Source organism: Megalopta genalis, chromosome 14 (genome assembly GCF_051020955.1).
Source record: "Megalopta genalis isolate 19385.01 chromosome 14, iyMegGena1_principal, whole genome shotgun sequence".
In the NCBI taxonomy this organism is placed as follows: domain Eukaryota; kingdom Metazoa; phylum Arthropoda; class Insecta; order Hymenoptera; family Halictidae; genus Megalopta; species Megalopta genalis.
The window spans coordinates 6,585,415-6,601,144 of NC_135026.1; the positions used below are offsets into that span (position 1 = coordinate 6,585,415).

The 15,730-nt window shown below is 38.3% G+C and overlaps 1 protein-coding gene across 9 annotated transcripts in view; it reads left to right on the forward strand.

Annotated features, from left to right (window-relative positions):
* The window catches only part of inaE (inactivation no afterpotential E), a 146,322-nt gene that overhangs the window by 103,997 nt on the left and 26,595 nt on the right, over positions 1-15,730 (forward strand). For all 9 annotated transcript variants that reach the window (XM_033479631.2, XM_076526322.1, XM_076526329.1 and 6 more), the window contains 6 exons: positions 4,308-4,409; positions 5,691-5,877; positions 7,483-7,567; positions 7,650-7,978; positions 10,926-11,121; positions 15,144-15,332. In XM_033479631.2, the coding sequence (XP_033335522.2) occupies positions 4,308-4,409; positions 5,691-5,877; positions 7,483-7,567; positions 7,650-7,978; positions 10,926-11,121; positions 15,144-15,332 (1,088 nt within the window). The remainder of the gene's footprint in view (positions 1-4,307; positions 4,410-5,690; positions 5,878-7,482; positions 7,568-7,649; positions 7,979-10,925; positions 11,122-15,143; positions 15,333-15,730) is intronic.

The following is a 15,730-nucleotide window of genomic DNA, read 5'->3' on the forward strand; positions in this document are numbered from 1 at the left end:
AACCTGGAAGATTACGTGGAGCTAAATTTATTGACGGTTGGATTTCAGAGATCAAATAGAGGAGATCAGTTGTCCTAAAACTGAAGGATCCGAGTTGAGAAGCGGCCGGATTCGGAGAGGATTGCTGCGAGGATTTGAATTTCTGTACACCTGGATTTAGAGATGAAAATTGGAGGAGTCCTTGGCATCGAGGTGAGTTAATAAACAGCCGTATTCGGAGACTAGAAGATTATACGAGGATCTAAGTTAAGAAACAGTCAAATTGTAGGACAGCCAGTTCTTAAAGCCAAGGATCCTGGTTGAGGATCGCACCGGTGGAAAGATTCAAATTGGAAGCCACGCTTAAAGGATTCGGGCTAAAGAACTCTCATATGCAGTGGTTGCAGTTAGAGGACACTCCGTTAACCCAAGGAGCCAAGTTGAGGAACACTCGGCTGTCGGAGCCAGGGATTCAAATTAGAGGATGCTCGCACGATGACAGCAAAGCCGAGTCCCTCTGAACCTAAAGACCACGACTCGAGGAGCTGGAACACTTTGATGAACCCAAGGAAGCCTGCTGAAAGGACGCCGATATCATTGGAGTAATAGCTTAGGATCTGTAGATCGAGAAATCGAGCGAAAAATTGCTCAGTACTCAGAAACGATAATGGGATCGAAAAGTGACCTTAGCGAAGGTTTCCAAGTTCTGCGGCCTTTTGGCCCGAGTGCTATCGACAAGACTAGAGTGGCGGAATGATTATTTCGTGTTCCGTGGACGCGTTGATACATACGCGGGTAATTAGGTCAAACCTATTTCCCGCGACTCAGACAACATCAAAAGCAGCCCCCAAGCGTGTCACCGCTTTGTGACGAAACTATCAACGGCTACGCGGACGAAGAAAGCACTGTCAATATGTTGAATCGTTGTCCGGCGAGACGGCGCGGCATTTACGTCGACGTGTTTTTCTTTCGACCAACAAATACCAGCCAACCGTGACAAAAAATGTCCGGTTGCCAGTTCCGCGACACCGTTTGACCTAAATGTTTATCCAGTCTCTTGCGCTCGGGCAGCTTTCGAGATATTCAGGACAATCCTAGGCAAAACCAGGACTTAAGCTGACGTAACTTTACTTTCCTTGAACTTTGTGATCGAATCGGTGTAATTTTGTACATCAATGGGGCTAAATTATCTGTGCTTTAGTACTTGAACTATGTGATCAGATAGTTCCATTTTTGTACTTGAACTTTGTGATCGAATGGTTGTACTTTTGTACTTGAACTTTGTGATCAAATAGTTGTACTTCCGTAATTAAACTTTGTGATCGAATATTCCTACTTTGGTACTTGAACTTTGTGATCAAATAGTTGTACTTCCGTAATTAAACTTTGTGATCGAATATTTCTACTTTAGTACTTGAAATTTGTGATAAAATATTTCTACTTTTATAATTGAACATTGTGATCAAATATTTCTACTTTACTACTTGAACTATGTGATCAGATAGTTCCATTTTTGTACTTCAACTTTGTGATCGAATGGTTGTACTTTTGTACTTTAACTTTATGATCACATAGTTAAACTTTTGTATTTGTATTTTATGATCAAGTAGTTATACTTTTGTACTTGAACTTCGTGATCAAATAGTTGTACTTTCGTAATTAAACTTTGTGATCGAATATTCCTACTTTGGTACTTGAACATTATGATCAAATATTTCTACTTTTGTAATCAAACTATGTGATCAAATAGGTGCACTCTTGTAATTGAACTTTGTGATCAAATAGTTGTACTTTTGTACTTGTACTTAGTGATCAAATAATTGCACTTTTGTACTTGAACTTTGTGATCACATAGTTCTGCTTTTGTACTTGCACTTTGTGATCAAGTAATTCTACTATTGTACTTAAATTTTGTGATCAAATAATCGTACTTTTGTAATTAAACTTTGTGATCAGATATTTCTACTTTAGTACTTGAAATTTGTGATCAAATATTTCTACATTTATAATTGAACTTTGTGATCAAATATTTCTACTTTAGTACTTGAACTTTGTGATCAAATAGTTGTACTTTAGTACATCATTTTTGTGACCAAATAGAAGCACTTAGCCTAACCCAACAGAGACCTAAACGTTTTACTCTCGCCGTCCAGTCGATAGACATTCTCCCGAAAGCGTTATTAACGCGCGAACTTCGCTTTATCCGGCTGTGCTGCAGGATCTTCAAATTGAATCGGTCTATTCCCGCGACGGCAAAAAGGAAGCGGCTTGGAGTGATTTCAATTCGGCTCGGGCAAATCTATTCTTGGCAAGCTCTCCTTTCTCGCTGCTTCTATGATGGCAGGTCGGAGAAGTAATAATGTTTATCCGTTCGCACGAAGACATGCGAGTCTCTTTCGACGATTTCTTTTTTCCCCGCATTCGTCGGTGTATTGGTTCAACGCGCTCGAGTACCACGAAAAACGTACGAGAACTGTTGAGCCTGCCGATATACTCGCAGCCAGCCACTTCGATTCGTATTTATTTCCTTTTACCAAAGGCGAATCGAAGCCGACTGTTTTCACCCGCGTTCTGCTCCTCCGCGGTATAAATTTAGGAAGCCGAGCGGAGGGTTTATCAAACGTTCGAGTCGCGTTTCCGTGACTCGGACCATTTTAAAGAACAGAGACTCCGGGACAATGATCCTTTGGAGCGTGTTGATTTGTTTCGAGTAGTCGGGAATGTGGCTGCAGATGATCCACGCGATTCTTTACACCTGAAATTTGTGATAAAATGGGTGTTTTTGCAGTTGGACTTTACGATCAAAGAGATGTACTTTTGTACTTGAACTTTGTGGTAAATTATTTGTGATTTTGTACATGAATTTTGTGATCAAATACTTCTACTTTTGCACTTGGATATTGCGAACAACTAGTTCTACTTTTGTACTTGAACTTTGTGATCGTAAGATGTACTTTCGTGCTTGAACTTTGTGGTAAATTATTTGTGATTGCGTACTTGAACTTTGTGATCAAATAGTTTACTTTTGTACTTGATTGTTGTGATCAAATAATTGCACTTCTCTATTTGAACTTTATAACAAAATAGGTGTAGTTTTCTACTTGAACTTTGCGATCAAATCGGTGTACTTTTATACTTGAACTTTATGATAACGTAATTGTACTTTTGTATTTGAACTTTGTGACAAAATAGTTGTACTTTTGTACTTGAACTTTGTGACAAAGTAGTTGTACTTTTGTACTTGAACTTTGTGATCAAATCATTGCATTTCACTTTGTGATCAACTAGTTCTACTTTTGTACTTGAACTTTGTGATCAAATCATTGCATTTCTGTACTTGAACTTTGTGATCAAGTAGTTCTACTTTTGTACTTGAACTTTGTGATCAAATAGACGCACTTTTGTACTTGAACTTCCTGGTAATTTATTTGTGCTTTTGTACTGTAGAACTTTATGATAAAATGAATGTACTTCTGTGCAAGAACTTCGTGAGTCGTGGTTCTTTCGCACAATTTTGTGTGTTATTTCATGGTTAATTATAAGTTCGGTCTTGGTTAAGTGTTAGACAGGTATCCTCTTCTGTACTTGAATTTAATAATCGAATGACACGTTCTTCTGCATCTTCTAAATTGTTCTATGAAAAGTAGATCCAACGAAGCAATCGATTTCCTCCAGCAGAAGTTTTGGAAATCGTGAACAACCTCGGTAAACTTCCGTCCACGGTGCAATGTCTGCGTTATAAAACCAAACTGCGAAGAAGCATTAACGAAAGCTTCCCATAAACTTTTACCATGCAATGAGTTACAGGCTAAGTGTAGTTTAGAACAGAGCTTAAGTGTTCAACTCGAAACTTTTGCATATGGATACTCGATAAACATTATGTACAGGGTGTTTCTAAAATTATGCACCGCTCAATTCCACCACAGAAAAATTAATCAAAAATTTATTCCAAATTTTGTCCAACCAACACTATGGTTTTTGGATGTATAAGTAAATATCGGAGTAACAAATGTCATAATTCCAAAGTTACATAAAAGCGACAAACTTGTAATTTTTGTGTATCGATAAGCATTACGTACAGGGTGTCCGTAAAATTGTGAACGACTCAATCATTTCCACCGATAAATTTAATAAAATATGTTCTAAATCTTGTAAAGCAAACAATTTCGCTTTTTCGATTATGAATGAAATTCTGGCTTTAAAAAGTCGTTAGTTGTTCTGACAAGTAGTTGACACGAATTCAAGGGTCACCCCGTATGCAGAATTGTCTTGAAACTTGAAATTGCGCACATTTCGGTCTGTACGATTTCCGTGAAACTTTATTTCAGTTCTGTTGCTGGTGGAGACGGGATGGCTGTGCGCAGGTGTGACGTGGTTAACACACTACTACCAGACCTGTCCGGTCGACCAAGTCAGAGAAGTAATGTTAGGTAAGTGAAACTTTTCGTGAGCACTCGAAACCCGTTCAACCGGCGTTTTTCCTCTCGCTTGGCATTAAACGGAAGCGATTCTCGCGGGACAGGAATTCTTTACGACTCGAATTTATGCACAGTGAAACTTCCCACGCTCTACCTAATTGCACTTGCAAATCGTACTTTCTTAATATCGGTCCTGGCGTACTCGGATGTGCAATGGAATTTCCGTTTAGTCGATCATTACATTTCTGAGAAATTCAAATGCACTTTAGGTCACTGTAATACTGTTTTCAATTATGAATTTCGCGAATTTAATTCAGATTTTAATTAAAATATTGCTGCGAACCAAACGTAGATAGATTTTGTTGAAATTAATTGAAAATATATGTACTTTTCCATTTCAATTTTTGTGATAAAATTATTCGTAGTTTTATACTTGAATTTTGTGATAAGATATATGTACATTTCTATTTCAATTTTTGTGATAAAATGTTCGTAGTTTTGTGCTAGAACTTTGTGATAAAATATTTGATCTTTTCTAGTTGAATTTTTGTGACGAAATGTATGTACTTTTGTACTTGAACTTTGTGATAAAATTCATGTACTTCTCTGCTTCAATTTTTGTGATAAAATGTTCGTAGTTTTGTACTTGAACTTTGCGATAAAATGTTCGTAGTTTTGTACTTTAACTTCGTGATAAAATATATGCACTTTTCTATTTCAATTTTTGTGATAAAATATGTGTACTTTCGTACTTGATCTTTGTGATAAAATATATCTATTCTTCCATTTCAATTTTTGTGATAGAATATGTGTACTTTCGTACTTGACTTTTGTGATAAAATACATGTACTTCTTTGCTTCAATTTTTGTGATAAAATATTTGTACTTTAGTACTTGTACTTTGTGATAAAATATTGCTAGATTTCGTTCACAAAGCCTCTCAACAATCTCTGTTGACAACGTTCGCAAAATATTACTTTAGAATAATTTCTAAAATACCTTGTACACATTTCAATTATAGGTTAGGTCTTGGTTAGGTCATGGCTAGGTCCACAGTTTCCTGCGAATATCTCGATAACTGTAGCACATAGAAATTTTTCACAAAGGAAAAAGTTGTATAGATTGTCAATCTGCACAACATACTCGAATATCATGAAAATCGAAGAATAAGATCCTTCAGCAAAAAACTTAGATCGTCACAAAACTGTCTGAACAGACTAAAAATTAACGCAAAGAATCGCGGCTCTGAAATCCAAAAGATTTGAAATCCGGAATAAACTTTACGCACAACAGGTTTAGTGGTATCGAATTGGTGCGTGCTGGCGTTCGTGATGGTGACCGTATGGTGCACGTACGACGCCGCGGGTAGATCGTGGGTGAAAATGAAGAAGTATCAGCGCAGCATGAGGGAGGCCGAATCAAGATGCGCCAAATTGCATTACAATCGGAGCGGCAGCAGAAAGAGAAACTGGCGGCAAAGGTAACCGGAGATATTCCACTTATGCTCGAGCTGTGTCTGACTTATTGCCGTCCACTTCCACTTCCACTTTCGCTCTCCGCGAAACCACCATTGCATGACTGTTCCATCAGGACTCGAACAATTTCATTGTTACAACAATTTGGGAATTTTGCCATCCAGCAATTGAATTTGTTTTCCGGACCGCGAACTTTTAGGCAAAATAAACATTGTCCTCGTTAATTTAAAGAAATAGATAACAATGTGCAGGATGGGTTGAAAGTCGCAATATATAAGCTTGTCATATTTAATAAAATTAATAAAATAAATAACAAAATAATGTATAATAATTATACAATAATATAAATAATAATAAATAAATAAATATGTATAATAAATATATAATAATAAATAAAAATATATAATATAATATGTAATAAAAACAAATTTCAATTAGAAAGTTATTAAATATTCTTTTTTATTTCTTAATTTCAAAATTATGTTATTTTGTAATTAAAAGAAGTTATTAATTATATAATAAAAATAATTATCGATATTTAAAGAAGTTACTAAATATTTCAACCCCTTTGTGACTTTTAGCCTACTCTGTATATGTTTAATAATTCTAATTATTCCTTCTACCGTTTTTACTATTTCGGGTTGCGTGTTATAATTTTTATTACAAATGCATGGCTAATGAAATTTTCGTGGAGCTTCGCCGAAATTCTATTTACAGGCGAATATTGTCAAGAAGTCGTATTTAGCTCCGCGCAGTAAATCTACAGCATATTGTCCGCGAGAAATTATCTGCGGCCACCGAAATCGCGATTCTGATTAAATTTCTCGTCCGCGTGCCTCCGGCAAATAGAATATCTGCGGGTAGACGATGCAATCGATATCAATACCGCGGTCGTAGAATGCGACAGTAACGAATGATTGCAGAATACCTCGCTGAATTCCCTGTCCATTTTCATTATCATCTGTTGGCGTCTTCCAATTAAACTGAACTCTTCGAACTTCGTTCCTGAAAATTTCTCGATTTCGTTCAGCGACGTACCGAATTGGAAAACAAAATCGAAATTAGAAGATAACTGTCTAAAAGACTCTCCGTTATGACAACACAAAAGTTGTTCTATAAACGCATAAAAATCCACAGTTGTTTAAAAAATCTGTTGTTTAAAAATAGTAATAATAATAGTAGGTCTGCGTTAAATCTATGATCGATCAATTTTTCTGACCAATTTCGTATGCATTGTTACTAACGGGACGAAAAGATCCTCGAGGTGATTCGAAGCAACTTTTTCCTCAGCGAAATTTTTCTCCGACGCTTCGTTCACGAGTTATCGGCGAAAAACGTGGTCCAATTAGAGAGCTGACGCCCCACCCCGCGGCCAGTGGCTAGTTCCCGCGCGATAGCAGGCGCGGCGCGCCACTGGCCGCGGGGCGGGGCGTCAGTCGTGCGCTCTCTCTAATTGGACCACGTTTTTCGCCGATAACTCGTGAACGAAGCGTCGGAGAAAAATTTCGCAAAGGAAAAAGTTGCTTCGAATCACCTCGGGAATTTCTCTACCCACTCTGAGACACCACTTCTCGACTACTCTGTATAATTATTCAAAAATCACGTTGCAGGAAGGTGATAAGAGCGTACCAGGACAGCTGGGACAACAGATGCAGAGTGTTGTTCTGCTGCATGGGCAATTCCGACAGAAGTCGGGTGAGTATACGCCGGCACATTTCGGCGTTCACATTTTCGCGCCCGATGGAGACGCTACGAAACCGTTGTTCCCTGTTCGCAGAACTCGTTCGCGGACATCGCGAGGCTGCTCAGCGATTTCTTCCGCGACCTGGACGTGGTGCCGTCGGACGTCGTCGCCGGGCTCGTGTTACTCAGGAAGTTCCAGAAGATCGAACGCGAGCTGATCGTGAAGCAACGGAAGAACGACACGTACGAGTTTCTGTCCGGCGTGCCGGTCACGCCGCGCACCAAATTCTTGTCCTTGACCGAGGACGGTGATCTGGGACACTTCCAGTCCGCCATTCACTACATGCACTTCGCCCTCGCTGCTTATGGCTGGCCCATGTTCCTCGTTAATCAGTCCTCCGGCCTCTGTCAGTTGTGCACAAGGTAATCGGCGAGCTGTGCTCACGCGCAAGTGTTCCCGATGATTTCGTCGTGTTCGCTTGTCTCTGTGTTGCTCGGCGTTAATTAATTAATTAACATGTAAATTCTTTGGATGATCACTTGTGCTGATTCACGCGAAGTAGAGATTTATAAGACAGTCTGACAAAGTTGCATAAACAGTTTTTGTAAATTTTTTAGACGACTACTTCGATCTGAGATTAATGTATTTTGGTACAGACAAGCTTTTTAGTCGTGATTTTACAATTATGCAAATTTAGATTAAGTATACTTTTTTAAGACAGACTGATAAAGTTGCATAAATAAATTTAATACATTTTTTAACTCAGCTACTTCAATCTGAAATTAATGTATTTTGGTCACGATTTTACATTTATGCAGATTAAAATGAAATACAGATTTATAATAATACATTTGTATACATTTTTTGGTCGGACAGCTGTCTTGATTTGATAAAAATGCTTTCCGCTGCAGACAAGGTTTTTGGACACGATTTTACATTTATGAAGATTAAAATGAAATACAGATTTATTGTACAGCCCAACAAAGTTGCATAAATAATTTGTACACATTTTTTAGTCGGACAGCTGTTTTAATCCGAAATGAATGCTTTATAGGAAAGACAATTTCTTCGTTACATTTATACACATTGTAAATTCAGTATGAATCTTTAAGACAACGTAACAAAGTTGCATAAATAATCTGTATAAATATATTAAACGAACAACTATTTCAATCTGAAAGATATTTTGCATCCGACTGTTAACGATTACTTAGTTCGTGTAGAGATGAACAGTCTAAAAATAACAATTCCATGCAATAATTTGGACTATTTTTGCGTGCCTTCTTCCGGAAACCAAGCATCCTAATTAATCAGCACATTTCGATTGAAGCTAATGATAAAGTTCGAATCGAAAGTAATTAATATTTGGAATATTATTTAACGGAGCCTTTGAATCACGGTTTCATTTCCTTGCTGCGCCATATTGTTGGCGAACATGCACGTGCAAATTTCTGTCGGTTAAAATCGATCAGTTTATTGTGCACGCCACACATCGGCGTTTATTCCGCGAGCAACAAGGCTGGTCCTTGGGTTAGATTTAATAACAATGCTGTTTAATAAGCGCCGTTTAATCCCGCCCATCCGCGTTGTTCTCACCGTCAAATAGCTTCTAAAGTATCGATTTCGTCGTTTTTACGATTTTTCCTTCCCGCACTTTTAATAATCTTGCGCGAAATTATGCTAGTTCGAATAATAACAATGGAGAAACGATTTTGCAAAATTAAATAGAAAATGAAGGACAGTGCAAATTGTGCAAAAAGATATTTCAAAGTATTCGAATCAGTGATTTTCAGCCGAAATATTCTAAAATATTCGAAGCAGTGATTTACAGTTGAAATATTTCAAAATATTCGATTCAGTGATTTTCAGGTGGAATATTTCAAAATATTCGAGTCAGTGATTTTCAGCTGAAATATTTCCAAATATTCGAGTCGGTGATTTTCAGCTGAAATATTTCCAAATATTCGAGTCGGTGATTTTCAGCTGAAATATTTCCAAATATTCGAATCAGTGATTATCAGCTGAAATATTTCAAAATATTCGAATCAATAATTATTAGCTAAAATATTTCAAAATGTTCGAATCAATAATTATCAGCTGAAATATTTCAAAATATTCGAATCAGTAATTATCAGCTGAAATATTTCAAAATATTCGAATCAGTAATTATCAGCTGAAATATTTCAAAATATTCGAATCAATGATTTTCAACTGAAATATTTCAAAATATTCGACTCAATGATTTTCAGCTAAAATATATCAAGATATTCGAATGAATGATTTTCTTTTCATTTCTTTATTTAATATAATTTCTAGGTGGAAAAGCTATGTTATTCTTTCACCGAAAATCGCGTGGAAATATTAATACCACAGTGAATGGTTAAACCGATGAAAAATTGTCCTGCGGCGGCAACGCTGCAGCAAGTAGAAACAGCTAGTCATGGTCAGACGCATTAGTCAGACGAATTCAGAAGCACGCGTGCCCGATAAATTCTCGTGTTCGATTTCGAGGAAAACGTGGCTTCATATGACACTACTTTATGTCATGATGTATCCATTTTTCTGCAACATTGTTATCACGATTTTACCAATGTATTTTCACACAAACATTTGCTTCTTTGTGTCAACATTTCTATTCGAATCAGCATTAAATTCTGTGAACTGGTTAGAATTCGATTATATTCGTTTAAATTAAAATTCGTCTATATTCATTTTTTATTCAAAGTCAATTCGATCAATTTTTATTCGTATTCAATTAAATTAATTTTTATTTAAATTCGATTTAATTAATTTTTATTCAAATTCAATTCAATTAATTTTTATTCAAATTCAATTCAAATAATTTTTATTCAAATTCAGTTCAAATAATTTTTATTCAAATTCAGTTCAATTAATTTTTATTCAAATTCAATTCAAATAATTTGTATTCAAATTCAATTCAATTAATTTGTATTCAAATTCGATTAGATTAATTTTTATTCAAACTCAGTAAAATCAATTTGTATTAAAACTCAATCAGATTAATTTATAATGAAAATTCCGTTCGACTGTGTGGTTTTTATTAAAATTCAATTCGCTTAAATTAAAATCGAATCAAATCGTCCGCAGAGACCTCGCGAATTAAAAAAGTTACTCGAACGTAAAGACCTGTGCAAATAAACAATCGTGGACAAGGTGTGTTGCGTCGGGGCGGCTGGCAGAGTTATTCGCGGCGTTGCCGGAGGCGGTTCTTTGCAGAAGTCTCGTGCGTTGAACCCGTGATTCGAAGGTGGATGTTCGAGATGCTCGAAATGATTGGTGCGAGCGGATGAATTTCTCGGTGGCGAGGGATTGTCCGGGTGATAACGGCGCCGGAATCTTGTCCCGCAGATTACGATGCGGCTGTTTCCCGTGCGGCCGCCACCAGGATGACGCGACCGTCGTGGAGGACAATTGTTGCCAGTGCAATTACGCCGCGCTCAGAAAGATGGTCGACGTCGCCGAGGTGGAGGTCGTTTACGCGACATTTCACGTCGACGTGGGCGAGACGCCGTTCTACGTCGCGCTCGATTACACCAGGAAAAAGGTTTGTTTCTTCGGTCATACGTGCGCGACAGCTCGTGCGCGAACCGAAACCAGCGATACCAATAAATCGTATCGAATCGAAACTGTTTTGCATGATTTCGTAGAAATAAGTTCGTTCGGATTTTTCGAGATTTTTTTGTTCCGAACGGACGATATTCGATGATTCCGCGACTTTCGGAATTTTAGTAATTGTTTATAAAATTGTTGATAGAATAATAATTTATGATTCAGGATGTTCAGCTTGATAGTTTGAACAATTTGCCACTTTGCAGAAAGTCTCTATCGGTAATGGTTCCCGAGATATTCGCGAAAAACTGCGGACCTAACCCAAACCTAACGCAAACCTAACCTGTACTTGGATTGATACAATACATTTTAAAAAGAAATCTCATAAACTGTGAGTTTGCAGATGTTTTAAATATAGATTCGGCCTGAGTTTAAATCTGGGTGCAAACTCGAACCTAACATAGACCTAACGCAGACTTAACGCAGACCTAACGCAAACCTAACCTGTACATGAAACGGCCAGGGCATTTTAAAAAGAAATCTCGTAAACTGTGAGTTTGCAGATGTTTTAAATATAGATTCGGCCTGAGTTTAGATCTGGGTGCTGACTTGAACCTAACGCAGACCTAACTTATACTTATGACTTTCCTAGATTTACAGTTTTAACTTTTTAAACTTTTTGGTACAAATTGTAAATGTAAATTACAGGTGAATTAGGCCTACATGAGGCGTGTGTTAGATCTAGGTTAGGCCTAGGTTAGGTCTGTGTTAGGTCTAGATTAGGTCTGTGTTAGGTCTAGGTTAAGTTTGTGTTAGGTATATGTTAGGTCTACGTTAGGTCTGTGTTAGGTCTATGTTAGGTCTACAACAGAAATGCACGAAATAAACGGCATCCGTGGTCGATTAATCCGAAACAAAATTGAATAATTCTTCGCGAATGTGTCTCCGCAATGATCGAAGCTGACGGTTTAAATTGAGAATTAAACGGCTCGCGTCGAGCTGGTCGCTCTATGAATTTCTCATTCGATGCTTAGCGCAATCCCGCGCGCCGCGTACGGAGATCCGTCCCCACGATTGCTTAATTATAAAACGCGCGGCGACGGCTCCTCGCTGGCCCTAATTAATTACGAGTTGTCCACTCGGCGCTGCTGCGCGTTCCGGCCGCCAACCGAGGCCTCCCAGAAGAATTGTTACTGTGTTTTGCCAACTTTCCGGTCGTTTTTGGAATTCGTTGGGTCGCTCGCCACTGCATTGCGGAACTTCGCGACTCTCTTTTCGATTTTTCAAAATGATTACGCAATTCTATTTCAATCCAGTATATCCTACCTTAAAGTAGACACTTTCGCCTTTCATGTAAGCTAAGTAACATTAAAATAGTCTCACTGAAACACAATTTAAAATCGTCCTGACTTTACACCTTAAGATCGAGGTTGTTGTCTTCGACTAATTAATCGGTTTTATACGATTTTTCAAGATGATCGCGCGATTCTATTTCTATCCACTGTACACATATCTTAAAGTAGACGTTTTCGCCTATAATTTAAGCTAAGTAATATTAAAAACGTGTCATTGGAACCTAATTCAAAATCGGTTCGAACTTCCACCCTAAAACCGAGATTTCTTCTTCAAGTAAGGAATCTAGTTTTTTGAATTTTTCAAAATGATTTTACGATTCTGTTTCAATCCGATTTACCACATCCTAAAGTAGACACTTCCACCTTTATTTCTAGCTGAGTAACATTAAAATAGTCTCATTGGAACCTAATTCAAAATCGTCCTGTACTTTCACCCTAAAACCGAGAATTTTTTTTCCAGTAAATAGTCGGACTTTTTTAATTTCTCAAAATGATTTCACGATTATTTTTAAATTCTATATAACACATCATAAAGTAGACACTTCCACCTTTAATTTAAGCTAAGTAACATTAAAATAGTCTCACTGGAACATAATTTAATGTCGTCGTGACTTTACAGCTTAAAATCGAGTTTATTATCTTGGAGTCAAGGGTCGGGTTTTTTCGATTTACCGAAATGATAACGCGAGTATATTTTAATCCAGTATACCCTACCTTAAAGTAGACATTTTCATCTACAATTTAAGCTAGGTAGCGTTAAAAAGGTCTAACGAAAATCCAACTAAAAATTGTCTCGAATTCTCCCTTTAAAACGAGCCATTTTTCTCCGTGTTAACGGTCGATGTTTTTCGATTTTACGAAATAATTTCGCAATTATTCTTAATCCAATCTGCACAACGTTAAAGTGGATACTACAAAAGACAATTTAAGCCGGCTATCACTAAATTACCCCCTGAAATTCGAAACAGAAGAATGTGGGTCATACGGACTTTTATTCCTTCCATCGAGAGCCAGGATCTAAAACACTGGCATTTTTATGTGGGTGCGACAAAGCATGGACGCCGCGGCGCTATGCATTTATATCGCACGTAAAAGTCACCCGAACCCGGCGAAACGGCGAAATTTAATCATGCTTCGATGCGGTGCCACGATATGGTTCCATCCGCCAGCACCGTTTAATCTGAGACGTTTAATAAATAATCGCAGTGCGTTATCACCGTTTCGAGATTCTCGTGAACGTATAAAATCGCTGTGAACGTTCGAATTACAGAAACAAGGTACGATATTTGTTCGCGAAAATTGTGGCAGTTTCGTTTAAATGGCGCATCGAGAAAGCGGCGAAAACTGTGGAAATTTTCGCGTCAAGGGAAATCGATATCGCCGGCGATGATGTTATTCGAGACGAATTGGATCCGCATTGAATGCGTGCATCGAAACAATTACTGCACCGGAAGCTAATTAATATGTAGATCTCATCGTGAAACAGCCTGAATCTTCACATTCTAACGAACACATCGACCGCTCGTTTATCGCGACATATTTTTCCGGAGCAGCCAATCCTTTCTGACGTTTTCAATTTTTCGGAGGGATCTCGGGATTTCTCTGGTAATCTGAGTTACCCTATATTGAAACGGATACTTCCAGCTTCAATTTGAGCTGAGTTGCGCTTAAAATATCGTACAGGAACGCAACGGAAATTCAATTTGAAGTTTCTATTGAAAGTCGAGTTAGGGGTCGATTTTTCTTCGAGTCAGCGGTTCAGGTATTTCGATTCACCTAAATGATCCCGCGATTCTTTTTTAATATATGCTACTCTATCTTAAAGTAGACACTTCACTCTTTAATTTCGACTAAATAACATTTAAAAAGTTCGACAGGAACGCAACTTAAATTCAACTTGAAATATCCCTTTAAAATCGTGGCGTTTTTCTTTGAATCAGGGGTCTGCATTTTGTGATTTTTCAAAATGATCATGCTATTCCTTTTTTGTCTTATTCACCGTATCTTAAAGTAGACACTTTAATCTTTAATTTAGGCTAAATAACATTAAAATGGTCCCATAGAAACGCAACTTAAATCTATCTTGAATCATCTCTATAAAATCGATGCACTTCACATCGGTGTCGTCGGTCAAGATTTGTCGATTTATCATACTGATCCCGCAATTATTTTTTAATATAAGCAATCCTATCTGAAAGGGGACACCTTAATCTTTAATTTAGGCTCAATAACATTAAAAAATGTCCCACAGAAACGCAACTTAAATCTATCTTGAATCATCCCTATAAAATCGATGCATTTCATGTCAGTATCGTTGGTCGGGATTTATCAATTTATCATACCGATCCCGCTATTCTTTTTTAACCCAACTTACCCCATTTTAAAGTGTACACTTCCACCTTTAATTCGCGCTAAGTTTCATCGAAAAAGTCCTACGGAACGATTTTTCCCGGAATTAATATCTGAGAGTTACACGCGCACGCAACAGCAGCGCCGACAGCGATCTTACAGAGATCGCTGAGGATCTCTCGGTGGATCGTTAGAACTGACGATCCATGCTGATAACGCGCTCGTTACGATCGCCTTCGTCGCCAGGGCCTCTATCAGAGAACAATTAATTACCGATCCCGTGTTCCCCCGGCCCCTTTTTCTTGTTTTCCAGGTTGTCGTCAGCATACGAGGCACCCTCAGCATGAAGGACGTGCTAACCGATCTGAACGCGGAGGGTGAAGTATTACCATTGTCGCCGCCGAGGGAGGACTGGCTCGGTCACAAGGGGATGGTCCAGGCCGCCGAATATATCCGTAAAAAGCTGCTCGAGGAGGGCATTATATCGCGCGCCCTGGCCAAGGTATCGTTCCCACTTCTAGCCGCTTTAAATGCAAATCAACCGGCCCGACCCGTCCCCTCCTCCCCTTAAACGGAATAATTGCTCACGGCGTACCTGCCGATAGCCTGTTACCCAAGAAATTTCGGATCCTCCGGGAAATCCGGGCGCGACTATCTCGGAAAAGGTCGACGGTTGTCGTCGTCGTCCCGCAAAGAGAATTCGCGATGCTGCAATTTCTCCCAGAAATGCGCACTGGTTGGAATTGGAACCGGCTAATCCGAGAATTCTTTTATTTCTAATTTCTTGCTATGATTAGAAGGTCATTCCTAGGTCACGTGACACGATTAGAAGGCAACTCCTAGGTCACGTCACAAGATTCGAAGGCAATTCCGAGGTCACGTGACACACGATTGGAAGGC